General features: G+C 40.0%; 1 protein-coding gene across 3 annotated transcripts in view; it reads right to left on the bottom strand.

The window, feature by feature from the left end:
* Positions 1-292: 292 nt before the first annotated feature.
* The window catches only part of myom3 (myomesin 3), a 58,729-nt gene continuing 39,507 nt past the window's right edge, over positions 293-19,514 (bottom strand). For all 3 annotated transcript variants that reach the window (XM_084357704.1, XM_084357705.1, XM_084357706.1), the window contains 20 exons: positions 18,671-18,858; positions 15,441-15,567; positions 13,223-13,404; positions 12,782-12,896; positions 12,190-12,346; positions 11,532-11,638; positions 11,103-11,147; positions 10,299-10,435; positions 7,949-8,093; positions 6,489-6,548; positions 5,657-5,724; positions 5,068-5,178; positions 4,795-4,882; positions 4,518-4,556; positions 4,162-4,267; positions 2,197-2,360; positions 2,076-2,112; positions 1,862-1,884; positions 1,706-1,761; positions 293-1,565 (listed from right to left, as the gene is read on the bottom strand). In XM_084357704.1, coding sequence (XP_084213830.1) covers positions 1,296-1,565; positions 1,706-1,761; positions 1,862-1,884; positions 2,076-2,112; positions 2,197-2,360; positions 4,162-4,267; positions 4,518-4,556; positions 4,795-4,882; positions 5,068-5,178; positions 5,657-5,724; positions 6,489-6,548; positions 7,949-8,093; positions 10,299-10,435; positions 11,103-11,147; positions 11,532-11,638; positions 12,190-12,346; positions 12,782-12,896; positions 13,223-13,404; positions 15,441-15,567; positions 18,671-18,858 — 2,225 coding nt within the window. In that variant the 3' untranslated portion in view covers positions 293-1,295. The remainder of the gene's footprint in view (positions 1,566-1,705; positions 1,762-1,861; positions 1,885-2,075; positions 2,113-2,196; positions 2,361-4,161; positions 4,268-4,517; positions 4,557-4,794; positions 4,883-5,067; positions 5,179-5,656; positions 5,725-6,488; positions 6,549-7,948; positions 8,094-10,298; positions 10,436-11,102; positions 11,148-11,531; positions 11,639-12,189; positions 12,347-12,781; positions 12,897-13,222; positions 13,405-15,440; positions 15,568-18,670; positions 18,859-19,514) is intronic.

Below are 19,514 nucleotides of genomic sequence, written 5' to 3'. Positions count from 1 at the left end.
CCTTGGAACATTTTATCCAACATGAACTTAAAGAACTTCTGCAACCTTTCTGCAGCGTGCCATTGAACCCCCTAAAGGGAATCTACCTGACCCAGTAGTGGGGTTAACGACACGACGGACTGTTTGCTTTTTAAGTGCAAGACAAAATCTCTGCTTGCAAAAACATTCACAAAGAAAGCTGCAGTCTACATTGTCTTTAATAGTTGATCATTAATTGGAATATAGTAGTAGTAGAATATTAAGATGAAATATAATATTTGTAAGTGCCGATAAATAAATACAGCTGTGAAAATCACTTGAAATTGCTTTATTTACTACACACACATATATACGACACATCTGATTCAACAAGACTGCTGAGGGAACATTTAAAGGGAGAAAGTGTGAACTTTTACTGGAGAACGGCCATGACACCAAGTGACAAATATCAAATATGGGTAAATGATAAACTGTAATGTAACAGGGCTACATGTAGAGGAGAATCAACCTCAGCAGACTACCTCTGTAATGCTGTTATAAAGCAATATCCAAGCTTGCTAACTGATTAGCTTCCTGCTAATGTCTGCTAACATTAACTACAGTAAGCAGCTGCTCACTTGTGGCAGCTACTGTTAGCTGGTGTTAACATCAGCGACAGAGCTAGTTTTCTGCCTTTGACTCTCCTCTACTATGCTACTGTTACATTATATTTTGGGAGAGTCAAAGTCAGCAGACTGCCTCTGTAATGTCAGTTATAAAGCAATATTTAGGCTTGCTAATTGATTTACCTCCAGCTTAATGTTAGCTAACGGTAGCTACCATAACTCCCTGAACAAGTCTGTACCACAAATCCTTGAGTGTATGGAAATAGGCAATGGTGTGTTTCATTGCGTATGTATTTAGATAAAATGTGTTATGTCTTCGTCAGAAGTTTTCATTTAATGAAGAAACAAACATCCATGAAGTCAGCTGAAGGAGTTTGACAAACAGGAATATGCATTTCTGCATCTACATCACAGGAGAAGCCTGAGTATGACATTTTTTATGGTATTTCAATTATAAGACAGTTTGCAGATGATAGGGGATTACATTTTTGATTAAGTCTCAGCGGACATTTTTCCAATGCTAAATAAAGTTTCATCACGCTCAATAAGTTTCCTAATACATGAATATCCACCATCATTCCATCACACCATCTATAGATCCATCCACCTCCACTCCTCTCTTTATAGTAGAGAGTGGATGTCACCTATCTATCTATCTCAAGCCTAAAACCCCTTCAGAAAATTAATTTCTGACTCATTTTGCAGGCTTTTTTAACCCATCTCCACAGCGTTTGCTGGAGGCTTCTCCCCGTGCCTGTAAACGCTGATGGTCACATCGACGGTTTCAGAGCCAAACTTGTTGCGCACAAAGATGCTGTATTTTCCAGAATCCTCCATGTTGACGTTGTGGACAGTGATGGTGCTGCACTTGGGTTCCTTAGTGATGGTGAATTGGTTCTGGTCGACGATCTCCCTGTCGTTCCGCAGCCAGAAGATCTCCGGGGCTGGATCACCGTCGATGAAGCAAGTCAGACACAAAGACTGAAGAGAGGATGAAATGATGGGTCATAGAAAGGGTCATTGATCTGATTCTTTCACACCTACTTCACACAAAAGGATGTTGGTAATATCACAACGCTGTATGATTGTGTTTCTAATATGTTTTTCAGACAGTGTCGTACCTTGCCCTCCCTGATGGCCACAACATCTGGAAGACCCTTTGTTACTTTGGCTCGATCTGAAACAAAACAAATCACTATCACTCCTCTGTTGACATCCACTGTAGGATCTTTTAAAACTTGTTGTGGACAGAAAATAACAAATAACCTGTGACTTACTTTTCTCAGCAATGGCCGCTTGCCTGAGGGATGAAAACAGAGGGTCAAATCGATACGACGCCGCACAGTGTCAGGTAACAACAATCTACGCTGAGATGTTCTCTGAGTAGTTTTCAATAATAGTCTATTACCTCTGACTGCTCTGTTTTCTGTTAGTGTCACAGCAGGCCATGCTACACGCATCATCATCCGCTACATGTAGTGCAGCACTTACTTCAACCTCTGGTACTCCAGCAAGGCATCAGCGAAGACTGTTGAAAATGATAATAACCATGATCAAGACTGACATAAATATCTTCATATCACACAACCTGTCACTTCTCATCTCTACCCACCTTGTCCTGACAGGTCGAGATACCGCTTGTGTGTCTCTTTGCCGTCGAACATCTCCAAGGTGTATTTGCCTTTATCGTTCTCTGTCGGGTTACAGATTTCAATCCAGACTTTCTGCATGCTGCTGCCAGTCTTTGTTCTGGCTTCCTGGTCAATCCTCTTCTCTCTGCACGGAAGAGAGCACAGATAAACCTTTTGAGACTGTTACATATGCTTTAAGATCCTCCTTACTAAAAAAAACAAGCATGTCATGGATTTACTCCTGCTTTTGGTCACCAGAGTTAGTCTGCATAGTGCTGCTAGTAGTTAGGATCAGTTCAATGCAAAGAATAAATACCAACACCGTTTACTCAAAGCGCTTACAACACTGGTCACATTCATACACTGATGGCAGCCCACTCAGTACCAAGAACGCCTCAATGTGCAGCTGACCTTCTGATTAGTGGAAGGTTAGGTTGCTCGAAAAGAAGTTGGAAAATAAAAGTGCAGTTACAGTCTGCATTTTCTTCTGCTTTCTACTTCGCCTCAGTCTGGACTTGTTTCTGTTTGGTCCTCTGTCACATTGTCTTCCTGAGTGTCCTGTTTTTGCTTTGTCTGTCAAATCACTTTGTAAACACATATATAAAGTAATTATTATCACATTGTTCAGATCTTCTTCAGTTGCTTGTTAACTTTTTTATTTAATGGCTATACTTAAATTACCCAGCAGGTGGTGCTAGTAGCCTGGCTAAAAAAAACAGTTACACCCTAAACCATGTAATTTTTATGTTTTATTACACATACTGCAGTTCTTTTGAATAATGGCACATTCATCTATCTCTTCTAGGTAATGCTCCACCTTAACATACAGGTTATTCATATTTCCCTCCTTAAATAGTTTGAATCATGCTTTAAAACATTTGATTACTGTGGCTTTCAAATAAGTTGATTTTTTTTTAATTTGCTTACTTTTGTTTTTATTATCTTTTAAATGCATTTTCTATCTGTAACAATTAATTAACTTTAATTTCTTGTCTTTAATGTCTCTAAATGCAATTTTAACATTTTCTTAATGTCTTATTTTGGTAGTATTTCTACATCGGAGTGGTGCCATATAAATAAACTTGCCTTGCCTAAGGTTGTAAGGTTGTAAGGTTGTATTTCACACTGTATGACAGTATGTTATATTTTCTGTTTCGACTTGTTCCCAATCTTTATTGAAACTACGTGATGTTTACACATAGTGAGATATTTATACCCAAGATCCCATGTTTTTATTGATTGTATTTTGTCTTGTTATTCATTTTATACACATACTGTATATCCTAAATTTAGACCAATATATTAAATACATTTGAAAACGTTAGGCCTCATCTAGAATTTTAAATAGCTGCCATTTGAGAACATTTGCATGCAGAGATCAAAATCCATCTCCACTCTCACATTTACATGCTTGACTTTTAAAGTTGTTAGTGGCTGAACTTTATTAAGCATTTTAGAGGCTGAACTTTAGTGAATGAGCCCCAGAATTTGCCACTGTGAAGAGAAATGTCACAGTAATTTAATATACCTCTTAACACCATTGAGTTTTGTATGTCAGGCCAGTGTGTTGGCTTCTGTTATGGGTGTATGATTTGTCCTTGTTGATTAACTGCAGTACCTCTCCAGCCAGAGAGACAGCTGCCACAGAGCTCTACAGAACTGTGTGCATCATCCTTTCTTTGGCGTTTACAGTGTTTCTGTGGCTTGCAGTAACTAAAGTGTCCACACTGTTACATGATTCTGAAGCCATCATACATTTAAAGCAACTTTTCATTTGTGTTTCTGTGCACGTGCTCCTGCACATCAGGATTTTCAACATTTTTTATTCATGACCTACTTACATTTGGTCTCATACAGAATATAAGTTAAGTTTGGAAAACTTCCTCCTCGGCAGCAGATGCACACAGGTTGTTAGGTCAGAGTGGTGGCTCTGCATGCCGACTCACTTGAAGTACCAGCTGGTCTTCATGTAGCTTATATAGTATTTGAGTGAGCAGTAGAGCTTGAAACCTTCAGCGGTGCTCTCAATCTTCAGTGGGCTGGCTGACATTGCTGCAGAGATGCACAGAGAGAAAGAAGGCTGAGCTTCTTATTATTTGCATACATTTTAGTTTCCTTGGCAGTTTAAAACACAGTCTGGGGAGCTCAACACAGTAATATTCTGAAACACACACTGCAATTAATTAACATGGCTTTCAGTTGTATTATCCTGTTCCCAACAGCTGTTGCCCAAACTCAAGTCATTGGCACATTTCACAAAGGTTGTTCTGTAAAGAAGAGCTTCCAACTGTGAATAACTCACCACACTGTTTACTCAGCTGCTGGAGAAGCTTGTCATACTCTGCAAATAAAAAGAACAATTAAGCTTTCAGACAACGTTTATATTGCTTTTGGTACTCAATAAATACTGAATGCAAGATTAGAGGGGCCGAGCTGAATGCTGAGGACGCGTAACAAGATAAGAAGGGAAAAATAAAAAAATCGCCTCACTTCTGTCATGGATGGAAAATTTGCAGCGAGTGAAATGCACACAAATGGAGATTGTTGTTTTGTTCACAGGTGACGAGGTCACGTCTCACCATCATCCAGTAACTGTAAGGTGCTGACATCCTCTCCTCTCCCGTCTGACACCACCGCTCTGTATGAGCCGGACTCTTTCTTCGTAACCTGATGGAAAAAACCACCCACCATATTAAAATTAAACACATTCATAGCTTCTCACATGAAATATTGATAGCTATAGAGAAAATACTTGTAATTCAACTTTTCTTTCCAGGTTAACCTTAAAAGTCATTCCAAGGTGAATCTGGGATTATCTCGAAATAATACAGTGTTAAGTCTGTTGTGGATACCTGTGTGATGGTGAGTGTGCTGACACCTGAAGACTGGTCATACACAACTGGGGTCACCGCAGTGCCTTCTTTAAACCACTTGAGAGACGTGTCCTTGTTTGTATTTGTCACCTGCATATGGAGAGACATACCATACCAACAAAAGTGTCAAGGCTATCCTCTAATATCCAATATTAACTAGTCAAATGGATCTACAGTGTGTTGATTAAAAGCATCAGCTTTGCTGTAATCAGTGTTTTAACATAATGTGTTACGGACATTTTGGGGAATGTGACCAATATAGGGACACTCAATGTTCTCTGCAATACGTTAGAAAAAATATGCACATATATCAGCATCGGCAATTGGCCACGATAAGTTGAAAAATATCAGCATATGCTTTTCAATATGGTGCATCCCTAAATGCCTTCAGTAAGTATTAATAAAAACAGAAAAGCATCTCGTCTCTGAATGATCTGTGAGTTTAGTGACAGCAAATTTCATGAATAATAATGAAAGATTACACATGCCTGGGCTCTTAATATGACGGCAGATATGTTCTGTTATTGTTGCCATTTTTAAACGTATTCTGTAAAATGTAAAAATGTACCTTGCACTTTATAATCAGTTCACAATCCTCATTTACACTCCATGACAAGTAGTCCTGGAAATAGGGTCCTTGGAAAACAGAACACATGATTATTCATCCGTACTGAGAAACAGTGACCATCAGGCAATAATTCATTCAGAGCAACCAATCAGACGCTAATGCATCATAATTTGTCAATTTACTGCAATTAGAGCAAGTTATGGCTGTGTGACAAACCAGAGCAGTGACAGTGACAGCTGGCTCAAATAAGCGGGGGAGACTCAAGAAGGCAGTACCCAAGAAGTAAACATGTTTACCACTTTGGTTTCAATCATATTTCTGAGGGTAATAGACAAAATGTGGACTCTGAGTCTCACATGGACTTAGGACATGGACGAATAGTGAACATGGTGTGAGAAAGTCTGTTTGTACAAGCGGGCACTGGGATGTTGGCCTCTACACATAATAAAGCTTCTCCTTATCACATCGGAGAGTTCAGTAGCACAGTTCAGTAGTAATTCTTTCTTTCTTTCTTTCTTTCTTTCTTTCTTTCTCTTCAGTTTCTTTTATTTTCTTTCTGTGCCACAAAAATCATCAAAAAGCTTTTGCAACTATCGGATGTAATCTTCGACTTTGGAATGAGATGAAAGCGAGTCGTGTTTGTATCTCTCTAAACAATGCGGCATCACTCGCTCACCATATAATACACTGGAACAGCACAGGTATTGTTTCAGCTGTTGGTTAAACACTCACAGAATATAAACTACAATGAGACTTTGATTTGAGCCCAGCAGGATCAGGCTCTCATTGTGTTTGTGATACAGTATGTTAGTGATGTTTGAAGACTTCTCACCAGACTTTCTCTTATGATCGTGTCGTTTGGCATCGGCCAGGGCGAGCGTCTGACGAAACTCTGACAGAGACACAAACATCACAGCACAAAAACATCTCAACTCGCTAAAAACAAACAGCAAAACCTAACAAAAATATCATTAAAAAAAGGACCATAACAGCACAGGTTATTAATAAGTCTTACACAGCAAGATGAGACGAGAACAGATAAGTATCGGATCATTTTTCATCTCCAATGAAATATAAAAAACTTTTCTTTCCTGAAGTCACTGTCACACAAATTAGATCCTCTAATTGTTGAGGACGAATGAGGCAATTAAGAAGATAAGATATTTGCCGTTCAGGAGTAATTGCACCATGAAAAACTGTTATTTACAGAGACACACTATCCTTAATGTGACCTCATGCAGCACATTTTTAAACTCTTGCAACTCTATCACTCTTATCAAAAAACTACATTTTTCTCCATAACTGATTTCCCTCTGATTTATATTGAAGAAGAATCTTGCCCTTGGAGGAGTCGGTTGTCGAGTGATTAAGATGCACACCATGAAATTGCAACAGCGCCGGTTCGATTCTGTCCGAAATTGGTGTGCCGAGTTATGCTAATCATTTTACTGCTTCACTCAAAATACACGGAAATACGAGAGCAGGAGCAGATCAGTTTAGAACAACTGTCACCTGGATTTTATGTCCCTATACTCACAAAAATTAGAGACCGACCACGTTAAATAGTGTTTACAGGTCTTGAGGAGTACTACTGCATATGTGAAAAAGTAGTATAAAGCCTTTTGTGGCTCCAGAGGAAGCTGCATGTGATCTAATAAACTGCCCCAAGTGATGTCACTCAGTGAAAACCAGGGGTGAAAATGCAGAGGTTTTTTTTTCATTCATTTATTTAATATTCAAAGTACACAATGCTAAAAACTGACTTCATGGCATTTTCCTGAATAAAAGAAAGAATAACGAGCCTTAAACGTGTCTCTCTGAGGGCCTTTCAATGATTATTTTTTTCTTTTAGCAAACTTTCTTTACCAATATGAATTGCTAAGTGTTCAAGGGCTTCTCTACTGTGCAAGGAATACAAATGTGCTGGGGAAATGCTGAACTAGTTATTTATTTAAATACATTGACTCTTAAATATACTGGAGTTAGTTCATATATGTAGGATGGTTGCTAGAGTTACCAAAATTCCCATAAAATGAATATAGAGAACATGACCTCGTGTCTTCGATGGTATCTACAGATCATAGTCTCAACGTTACTTCTTGTTTAAAGGAAAAACGTCACATTAAAGAAGCAAAGATAACATATAGACTCTGTGTTAGTGTAAATTGAGCTAGTGAGATGTCATGACACCTGTTCTGTTCTGTTGTTCCTCTACCTTTGTGCTCGTCTTTCATTCTGTCCTGTGACAAAAACCAACACGACACCTCAGTGGTGTGTGAGTGAGTGACTTACTTTGATCCACAAAGACCAAAGTGAGCTGGTTCTTGGCGCGGCCGTCCCGCAGCTGAGCCGTGTACGAGCCCTCGTCCTCCTGCGAGAGCTGATCAAACAGTATCTCCACCAGACCTTTGGCCTTGTCGAAGTTGATCTTACGGCGCTGCAGCAGAACAAACAAGCATTGCCACACGTACAGCACATATTAGCTCGTATGCAGACAGATGATCCCAGATGGCGGGCAGACATAGACATACCATTTGTAATCCTCTGTGCAGACGGTTCGTCATACAGAGAGAGTAAAGTGTGAATCAGTGTGAAATGACAAATACGTGCTGAAGATGAAATACTCCGTTTTCTACGTGTGCACACAAACATGGAGACACAAACAGAGACACACAGGAAGCAGCTTTTGAGCTCATTTTCATGGCTTTTATGTTCATCAAGATAAGTGCACGCCTTGCATGTTGATCGGCCTCAGTGCTGGATGTGATTTGTGATGTATGGCAAGCCTAAGGGCCCTAATCAGCCAAATGGCTTTTGAATTCGCAAACCTCAGCTGTGATCATTTAGAAATAACGGGTAATCAGTACTGTTCCGATGGAGCTCTGATACTGGGAAATAATGGAATAAATGAAAATGAAATACGAGCTGCGATGAATGGTGGCCGCTGAATATAAAACAGTCGCGCGCCTCACACAAACACGAGCAGACACACAAAACGTATCTGACAGAGTTGTGAAACCACAATAAATATACTGCCTTGTGTTTGTTTTTCCCTCTGTGGACACATCAGTGCATGGTTCAACGACCTTGACGGCAGGGCTGATTATTTTTAGCCTGGTGTCATAACATATACCAGCGCTGAGGACGACTGTTCACATTCACTTTATGTTCCTTGATGATAATACTGTTGCTTTATTTTAGGTCTTTAAATCAGGCGGTGAAATCACTGCGTCGCCATGTTCTGTTTGTTCTTGTTGTAGCATTACATTACATTGTCAATAATACGGTCAGAGTGTTTATGAAATTGCTTTTTGTTTGTGTTGTAAATAGTTATGGCTTTCACTGAGCTGTATTATGAAGGTAAATGAACCTGGAGGTCATTTTGGAGATATGTGAACCACACACTGAATGCAATTTCAGCATGAGGGCTCATAGGAAATACACTAAGAGGGTATTTATCCTTAATATGAGTAAAGGTCCAGTGTGTAGGATGTAGTGGAATCTAGTGATGCTGTTGCATATTGCAACCAACTGAATACCCCTCGCCTCACCTTCTAAGTGTGTAGGAGAACGTGATGGCTGCTAAAACAAGAAAAAAACGCCCCCTTCAAAGCCAGTGTTTGGTTTGTCCATTCTGGGCTACTGTAGAAACATGGGAGTTTATGTAGGAGGTTATGTAGATATAAAAGGCAACCTATATGAATAAACTTGCCTTGCCTAGAAAGTAGCATTTCAATGAGCTTTAGACACTTGTTTTCAGACATTTTTCACTTGTTCTATCTACAGATTTTTTACTTTTATTTATTACAACCAAGAAACACATTGTTTACTGTATTGTTTTCCTGTGTGGCACATATCATGCAAAGTACAAGAAGCTCAATATTAAAGACAAACTGACTGTTGTTTGACTACCCTGAATACTGTTTGCTTGAAGAGAGCTTTTCCAAAATCGACTGTTCATCCCACCTTTGCCTTACTTTGGTATCTAACCAAAGCTGACACATGGGCCAGATGTGGGCTCCTTCTCCACCTTCAGCTCAGTTGATCCTCCTGTCTCCCACACTTTGTGAAATGAGCTCAGTTCACAGACCTCTGTGCTGTCTTGCACACCTGCTCTTCATCTTTGCTGACAGCCTCAATTTCCTGCATTCCAGGATGTTTATTAAAACACTAACAGCTGTTTTTGATTCACAGTGGCTTGTCATAAACACAGAAGCATGCAGCCACACGCGGATGTTATATGAGATTTGTAGAGTTGCATGGCATCGTTCTTAGCGGCCATACAGAAAATCTAACTCTAAATCTAACTTGGCAAAATTACTGATGAGCTCACAAGATGATTACAGGGATAAAGAAAAAGTATTTTACAGAATTGTATCATCGCCGTTCTACCCTGATCTGGCAGCCATGAAGTCAGCAATTCAAGGAGCGGCAGGATGACAAGGTTAAGGGGCTTTGGCAGGTGTTCAAAGAACGAGAGTAACAGCGAGCAACCTCTGTTAAACAGAAATGCTTTTCCAGAATTCAGAAACATAACACATGCTGTTTGGTGGATCCTTTCATCCAAAATAACTTCCAGCATGAAGTTTTTATTTTTGCAACAATGGGAAATAAATTCTCTAACCTGCGCTGCCATTCTTACCGGAGTGCTGGAGATTTCTCGGTCATTGAAGATGAGACGGAGCTCAGCATTGTTACTCAGACTCTCTGTCTGAAGCCAGAGACGTACATCACCTTTCTCGGAAACCTCAACCTGCCAGCCTGTCTTCAGAGCTATTACTGCCAAACCAAACCAAACACAGAGCAGTTCAGGATATGCTAAATGTTATCAAATGATCATTTAATCAATGCAGAATGCTAAAAAAGTCCCATATTAGGCTCATTTTCAGATTCATACTTTTATTTTGGGTGTCTACTAGAAAATGTTTACATGCTTTAATGTAAAAAAAACACATTATTTTTAGTGCCTGTCTCTTTAAGGCACCCCTCCTGAAAAGCCTAGTCTTCTCTGATTGGTCAGCTCTAACAGGTCTGAGCAAGGACTACACACTGTGTATATGCAACAGCTCTGCTGGTGTTTTTGCAACCATAATCCTGCTAGGGGTGGCGACTGTATGATTCTAACATCACAACCTTACAGAAGTCCTTGTGGCTTGTTTAAATCTGCGGTATAATCAAAAAAGACACTGAAATCTCACTTTTTCCAACATGGGACCTTCAAATAATTAAAATAAAAGAAGGTATGTACAGATTTTAATCAACTGTAAACTACTGATCTGTACCTTGTTTTGTCTTTATACTATGTGTCTGAAAGTGCTGTATTTGCAAGTCAATACATCAGTGCACAAATACCAACAATACTTTTACGTTTACTGAGGAGAATTACTCTGATACCAGCTGATGAGCACCTTTCACCATGACACACTACAATGTCTTTGGTACTTACATGGATTTCTGACTTGCCAGCTGAGCTCTTTGAGGCGTTCAAGGTCTGAAAAGAAGTAAAACAGTAGCTGAAGGTTAATTAAAGTTTGATCAGGACTCACATTTTGTAATACCTACATATTGTTAAAGTACGAGTAAAGAGAACATTGGCTCCTTTTTAGAGCTGAGAGCTGATTGAGAACATATGCCTTGTTATACGTGTGACCTTCTGGAATTGGTTTTGTGGGGTGTAATTATTTGCTTGAGAGAAAAGCTTGATAACCCTTAAAATTAAAAAAAGTCCTACTGTTCCTGCTGCCGTCGGCTTTTTCAAACAACAAGAGACTGAGCTGAGCTGAACTCTACTCTTGTCATTGACAAGACTCAGACACTCAGACACAAGACACTCAGACAAGACAGTTTCCTGACCTTGTGCTCTGTTTCAGTTTACCTTCAGCAGTGAAGTCGTAGCTGGACGACAGGTTTGGGTTGTCGCTCATCTCCACCGTGTAGAGACCCAGATCCTCCTCAGAGGGGTCTGTGAAGGTGAGGAGCGACCTGATGGACAAATTGAAAAACAGATACATACATTGAGATAGCATCTTCAGCCTCTTGTTTATCTGTCTACCCTGCAGCACAGGGGAAGCGCTGTTTTGTGCTGTCAGCCATCAGACTTCACCCGGCTTTCTGGCCCAAGAGTGTTGACTCAATGACTTTCAGCCAGCTGGACTTTAAATTAAATCCTTTTCTTACATGCTGTCACTGAGTGGAACTATGCATGTCCTGCCTCAAGCTACGAGGAGGAATAATTCAAAGAGGCTGGAGAAATACTCAAAAAATGTTCCTTTACAAACCAAATTCAATAAACCCAGACCACATCTAAAGTTAATGTAATCGCTGTGTTTACATCATATTAATATAAAGTTGCAGGGTAAACAGCATTTTTTGGGTCACTGCTGAACTAACAAGAGATGGCGCTTGAAGTGTGACGAGCACAGAGACCTTGACTGAGATGCAATTTTCTCACATTTTCATGCAGACTGCCACAGATTCCCTGCAATTCGAACAAGTAAAGACATACAGTCCATTTTGCAAGTGAACAACCGTACCGATTCTTCTCAGTTTCTGCCTGAGCTCTGCCGCTGTCGATTGGCTCTGAGTAGTTTTTGCTCCAGAGGAACTTGCTCTCGTCGTTCATCTCCGCAGCCTCGTAACCCAGAAATATGAAACCGTCATCGTCCACCCCAATCTCAATGTTTTTGGTGCCTGGGGATGAAAGAGTCGGTTGTTACAGCTCATATTTTCAGAATAGTCTGAAATGTGCTGCAACACCATCAGCTAATTCCTGAGACTGTGGGAGGAAATCCTACAGTGTTAGCAAATGCTGCTAATTATATTTAGCTCCTGCACATTGTGCATAAACTGTATATATTAATGTATTTTCTCATTTATTAATGCATTGCTTTGTGATCTACATGAGTCACCATATACTAACTGCTATTTGTTACTACATTTACCAAAAGCCAAAAATAATGTTAATTTTTCTCACTAAATAACCATTACACAGGTTGCAGTGTGTGAATCATTTTCCTATCGTTACATATTGTATCTTAGCTGCAACACCTCTCTAGCACCTCCAACAAGCCTCGGAGGTGATTTTTTTATTACAGTATTCGTATCTCTGGAGACATGACGGCTGACCTGGTTGGGTCTGAGCAGTGACTGGCTCGGTGGGCAGGGAAGCACATCCCACTCCGGCCTCATTGACAGCCGACACACGGAGACGGTAGGTCTGACCTGCCAGGAGACCTGACACCTGGATTTCATAAAAAACACATCAAATTTTTACGGATCACTGTCATAATTTAGAACGATTATTTAAACATTTGGACCCAAAGAAACACAGGCATGAAATACTGGAGCACTTCAAGTTACTGCTAGAATAATGATTTACCGGCACTTAGAGCTATTAAATGCACTCGTACTTTATACAACAGGAATTGTTTGCCCTGTAAAATCGGGTAATGGAAAAATTCTAATAATGGATCATGAAAGAAACATAATAAACGAGTGTACTTTATGTCTTTATCTTTCTGTTATCTCAAACTGAAGCTTGTAAACGTTTTTTACAGCTTCGCTCACCTTGTAATGTGTGTCATTGATTGGCTTTTCGTTCAAAGCAGTCCAGCTGTCTGATTCGTCACCTTGGCTAATTTCCAGCAGATAGCCAGTGACGGGGCTCCTTCCTTCGTACAACGGAGCCGCCCACAGCAGCACCAGGGAGCTGTTTCTCACCTCCCGGAGCACCAGGTCAAAGGGACAACCTGAGAGGGAGGAGCAAGGGTCAGAGGAACAAGCTATATGGATGTCAGGGTCAGTGTTGTTGTGCAGAGGAGCTATACGTGCAGAGGAACAAAAATCCACTGTAACGTCATTTCTATAAACTGTTAAATAAACTAAAAGAAAAAGAAAAAACAAGGAAAATATACAGCTCTGAGTGTATTCCCTGTGATCATATTAAAACCAACCAAACAGGAGTTCTTTCCAACAAAATGTCATAACAAAACAAGTGAGAAACAGGAGTAAAGTCGAAATGACTTTCTTTAATCCACCCCGACTGACTTCATGCCGGCACGTAGAAGTTCATTTGCTTAATGATTTTCGGTCACTTTTAAATTATTAACAGCATAGAGGAAAGCCCATTTGCGATGATTAATGAGCTGAGCTTTAAAAGTGGCATTTGTGAGAAAGCCTCTCTCCATTCTCAATATTAATGTCACAAGAAGCTGATATGAGCGGGGCCAGAACTGCCGGGCTGTTTGACTGAGCCACCGCACACTGGAATGACTTTGTGGGTGAGTCTGTGTGTGTCTGCGTGCTTGTATACACTTAGTGTCTGTGTCTTTGTAATAATACTGCGAGGGCATATTTTCCACAGGGAATCTCAATCTTCCAACCCTATTTACGCCTCCTCACTTGTATTTCAGGTTAATGTTCTTACTAATATCTCTCTAAACATCATTCTCTTACTGTCTGGACCAAATGAGCGAAGAGAGGAATTGATAAAAATATCAATTTATTTTAGTTATTACCATGCGCCCAAAGAAATGAGCTTAATGAACAGCAGTGAGAGGTTCGCCAAGTGCTTTGCAGACTTTTTTGCCCTGGGTTTTGCTTCTTGAGCTACATACAGGCAGAGTAAGCAAGTATGATTTTCAGGTATCTGTACTTCACTTGACAATTAATTCTGACAACTTTTTACTTTTACTCCCTACATTTTAACACAAATATCTGTATTTTCTACTCCTTTCATTTTCAAAACAGGCTCGCCGTTTTCGGTTTAATGCATTTGAGGAGAATTATCGAATATTTTTATTTTGCATCATTGCACATCGCCTTCCCCACATCACAAGACTGATTTCAGTGCATATCATGCACGGCAGACAAAGCAAGATAAAACAACAAAAAAGACGTAACAAGATGGAAACCGACAGAGAGGGAGACTCGGATGGGATTAGGTGTGTTATCTTCTTCTTCTGCCTGCATTTTCTTATTTCTCAATTTGTTGCTGTGCTTGGGACGCTTTACCAACCCAAAGCTGTTTTTATTCTGGTGCTTCATTTTGACCTGATCTTATTTGTTGTTAGATGAACATATTTACTTCTAACCGCGTCATTTTAAACAAAAAGTAAAGATTTGTGTATGGTAATACACCCTCACTGGTGTTGGTTGGTGTTCTCTTCCATTTCAAAACAGGATCAGCAAACTTTTTTCGATGTCGTGTTAGTTTAGAGGAAAATATAGGTCAGTGTGGTAATGGCGGGCGAAATGATAGGAAAATACTTTCCCTTCAACTGAAAAATATGTTTTTCTTAGGAGTTTGACACTAGAAGACTGTTTTCACATTCATCTGCTTCTCTGTGCTTATCTTCACCTCAAGTTTGACACGTGTATGAAAGAGTGATGTGATGCGACGTGGAAACCTGAAACATTCAGGGCACAAAGACTGAAAATTGAGTTGTCACTGGATTAGAAAACATTGTGTCCAAGAGTTAAACTTTTTAAAGTAAAGATATTTGCATGTTCATAATTTATGGACTTTTTAATAAGGCAGAAGGAGTACAGGTCACTTTGTAACCAGGAAATTAGACATTTTTTTGGAATTATTATTCATTTTATGCATTTAGAAACACGTCTGGAGGGGATATTTAACTAATCATACCAGAGAGTCTGCAGGAATTGTTTCACTTCAAGTTCGAGTTGTGCTGCTCTGCGATGCTCAGTAGTTTCTGAAGCAGTATCAGGCAAACAAGACACACTTTCTGAATGAAATGATCTGAAGGTGACATTCTCTCTCTACCTGGCTCTGGCATTGTCCACTTCTCACACAGGAAAGCTTCACTGGCCTCAGATGGCTTCCCGACGCCCGCCACATTGGCAGCAAACACACGGAATTGGTAGAAATGTCCAGAAGTCAGGTTGCAAACCTGTGGAAATATACCAGACATAAAAAAGCTGATTAACTTAAATGAAATTAAGGTAGAATCCACCAGTCAAGCTGAAGTGTTGAAGTTTCTTAATTCATCTAATTTAAATGTCAAGTCCTTCAGATTACTCCACTGTAATACAGCATTTGTCTATGATTTTTGTTAAAGGTCTGACTACTACTACTCCTACTCAACTTTGTATTTTTGGGGCTTTTTGTAGCATTGTTTGATGCAGTATAAACTTCACTCCTGCACACTGGCATTTGGGCTGTTTTAAGAAAAACACGGCTCAGTTGGCACATCATACAGGAGCTAAAGGTCCTTGGTTGTTCACTCCTCCAGACTAAAGCAGGCATTTTACAAGGAATTCGCTCTGCTGCTGCAGCCACAACATTTTTTGCTGAGCCACCGAGACGCTTTGGCTTTGGGACGAGAGGGGATTCAGCCTTATCGATCTAGTGCATTGATCTTCCCATTCACAGCCACTTAGACTTTAAGGCCCTTATCGCCTCCGTGAACAGTTGTGAACTTCTGCTGCTGCTCTCAGCTCCCTCCTGGCAACTAATTGACACAACCAGAGGGAACTCATTTCACAGTAATAACAATTGCTATCTAAAAACCAATTTCCCACCACCTACCACCCCCTTCATTATCTATAGATCCCTCTCTAACCACATTTAAGGAGAACGACAACCTTCTTATCAGATCGATATACAGTCCAGCCCGAGAAATGCAAAGGTTGTAAGTGAAAGAAATTACAGCTTTCATCCACTAGATGGCGAACAGGCTGCATCTGATTAATGTGACTCATGTCCATTCTCCACTGAGCAAACAAACTCTGTTCTGAGCGTGCGTTTTCCTCAAGGAAACTTCGGCAGGTGTGGCCTTTTGGAGACTGAAATTATGACCTGTGCTTCATCATGACAAGCATAGCCATCATCAAGCAGTATCCCATTTATATTTACTTTTAGCAGTGATGAAAGGTAACTAAGTACTTTTACTCAGGAGCTGTACTTACATTTTAGAGATCTTTTTGATCAATCTTTGACAAAACCTACACACAAATACAGGAATAGCACTGTACAAACACCTGGATGTGGTTTTGTCAGGGTCAGAGTGGAATGGCAATCTTTTTATAAAATGGACTGGCATTTACACCAATGAGTCAGTTTCTATTAGTCACTATTTTTTTATATAATAATACATCACTCCTTTGAGTGGATTTTAAATGGAAGACTTCTGTAGGTACTCCTACTTCAGTAAATTATTTCTGCACTGACGATTTGTGGTGGAATTTCAATCCAAAGAGAGAAATCAACAACAGGTTCACATGTTTTTCTGTTCTTATGAAGCAGTGATGTGTGCTCCAAACAAGTAAAGTTTTGGAAGCTTTCACGGTGAAGTCATTCACAGTTTCTGCACAGCTCCACTCCGGAACATAAAAAGAGGCCTTGAGCACAAAATCTCAGCACAATCAATATTTCAATTACTCTAATTTGCATCCAGGAAGCCAGCAACCTGATTAAAATAACAGCATAAAACAGCTCATATGGGAAGTGAAGAATGCACGTTTTGAGGATGTGGGGTTGCTGAAATTGCTCCTTTACCCCTAAAGGGGGAGCTGCATGTTCTCATCAGAGTGTTCCTTCTGGGGAAGATGTCTCCAGTCCTCCAGACACTTCACTTCACCACATGTAGGGCTAATCTTGATATAGTGGCACAGTCATTTCTTTCCTAATTAGCTTTGTCTTTGTTTTTTTTCCGGGAGCTAAAAACAACCATTCATACGTAACACGTTTGCACAATGTCTAATTACGGAGCACCTGTAATCTCACTGAGACAGGTTTAAGATTGAACTTTCCTCCAGGTCTCCATGGACACTGCTTGTTGCCTAGTGACACAGCCAATATGGATGAGGGAGCTTTAGCCAATATTGCCATTATTTTGAGGCTACTGCTAAATAGAGAGGTCATTTATGTTTGTATAATTATATTAAAAGTAATCCCTTTGTGGTACCACTGACTACATTTATCTTTGTTGTATTTACTCTGTGAATTTTTTATGAGTCCTCTCTCAGTGCTGTCATCACAAGTTGAAAAATAACTTCTTTATTTCTAACTCTGTGCCGGTGAACAGGAAAGACACTGTTCATTATGGATACTGCAAGTTCATGTCTGCATTATGTAAAAAATCTTTCTGGACTGCTTCATGAATATAATGAGAAAAAAGTCTAACATACTGACGTACTTAGGCGGTGTATCTGATATCGCTGTGTGGGTGCTGCTCCAAGAACATCATAAGTTATGTTCTTCCAGGACCGTTGTTGCAACTGACCAATCTCGCAGTTGCTTTGCGACTCGTGTTGCTATATCACAATTAATGTTGCTCCTGGACCATCGTTTCAACTTACGAATGACAACAAAAACCATATGTGGAGTAAGCTGTCACTTATTATTTTCTGTTTCTATTCAGGTTTCGTTGTTTGGTTAGGTTCTGCCGGCTAACATACTAACAGTGACAATGCTAACATACTGACAACAAACTGATGTTTAGCAGGTATAATGCTAATAAAGTTATAATGTCATAATGCACTTACATTTGCTTATTAGCACAAAAGTACAGCTAAGGATGATGTGAATATCATAGTTTTCCACGTATTTGGTTAAATTTAATGTATTAAAAGGAATTTTTAACTGGTTATGAAACAGTAAAATTATTATAGTTACTTTAAATGGCTGTCACCGGGTTGGATTACAACTTACGCAGGTTGGATAAGTCATAAAATAAAAATTTTTTAAGCGGAGTACTGAGGATGAATGGTGGAACAGTACGGCACTAAAATAAAGTTTACTTTGTTTTACTTTTACTTTCTTTTGACCTGATGTTGGTGCTTGAGGAGAAGTCAGCAGATCACCAAATTCATTATGATTCACCCTTCAGGCACCATGAAAGTTTGTTGAAAATTTAATGGCAATGAATCCGACAATTGTTGAGATATTTCAGTCTGGACCAAAGTGGTAGAATCACTGACTGACTGACATTTCTGTCCTTACAGCCATGCCGCTAGCGGACTACTACATAAATGCACCATACTGGAGCTGACCTTAAACTGTCTGTCTTTGGCAGGCTTGACGTTGACCTCTCTCCACGTTTCCATGCCCTTTTCCCTCTGGTCCAGGTAGTAGCCACGCACAGGGTCTCCCCCGTTACGGGCGGGGGCCCTCCAGCCCAACACCATCTCCGATCCAGTGCACAGCAGCAAGGCGATGGCGGAGGGAGCAGAAGGAACGTCTGGAACAAGCAGAAGGAATGACAAAGTAGAGGTGATGGAGGAGAGAATCTCAGCAGGCACCCATTCTTGCTAAATAGACCGAGAAATGACAATAACTCCCTGGCTGACTGAAGCTCCTGCCTACAGTTGAAAATTCATAACTCTGGGCTTATATTAAGCATTCATAAATGAGACTGAAAGAAAATATTCAACTCAATCTTTTTTATAAAAATGTATTGCTCACAAAGAATTGGACTTGAGCCATTTATCCTCAGGTAATGGCTGAGTGGCAGCGTAGATGTGAGAATATTCCGGCAGTGAGTGGCATGCAAAATGAGTCATCATTGTACTGAATGCAGGCGGCAGAGAGCACATTATGTGAGACTGCAACACAGGAAGTAAGAAGGGTCAGGCGCTCTTCTCCACACAGCTCTAAACAGACAACAGTGTTAGAAAGCATTCACTCCATGAACAGTTAGTCATTGACTGGCGAAGGCCACATAACAAAACACATGGAGACTGACATGTGGAAGGAGCACAATATGACACCAGCAGTATTGAACAGTGTCGTGAGTTAACGTGAACATTTTAAAGGTTTCCATACGTTGATTGAAAGCATTTTACAACACATTTTTCAACGTGGAAGATGCCACGTGTCTTCTCAGAGAGGGCTCCT

Source organism: Pagrus pagrus, assembly GCF_965226575.1.
Source record: "Pagrus pagrus genome assembly, chromosome: 7".
Classification (NCBI taxonomy): Eukaryota; Metazoa; Chordata; class Actinopteri; order Spariformes; family Sparidae; genus Pagrus; species Pagrus pagrus.
This window is presented reverse-complemented; position numbering and strand designations above follow the sequence as displayed.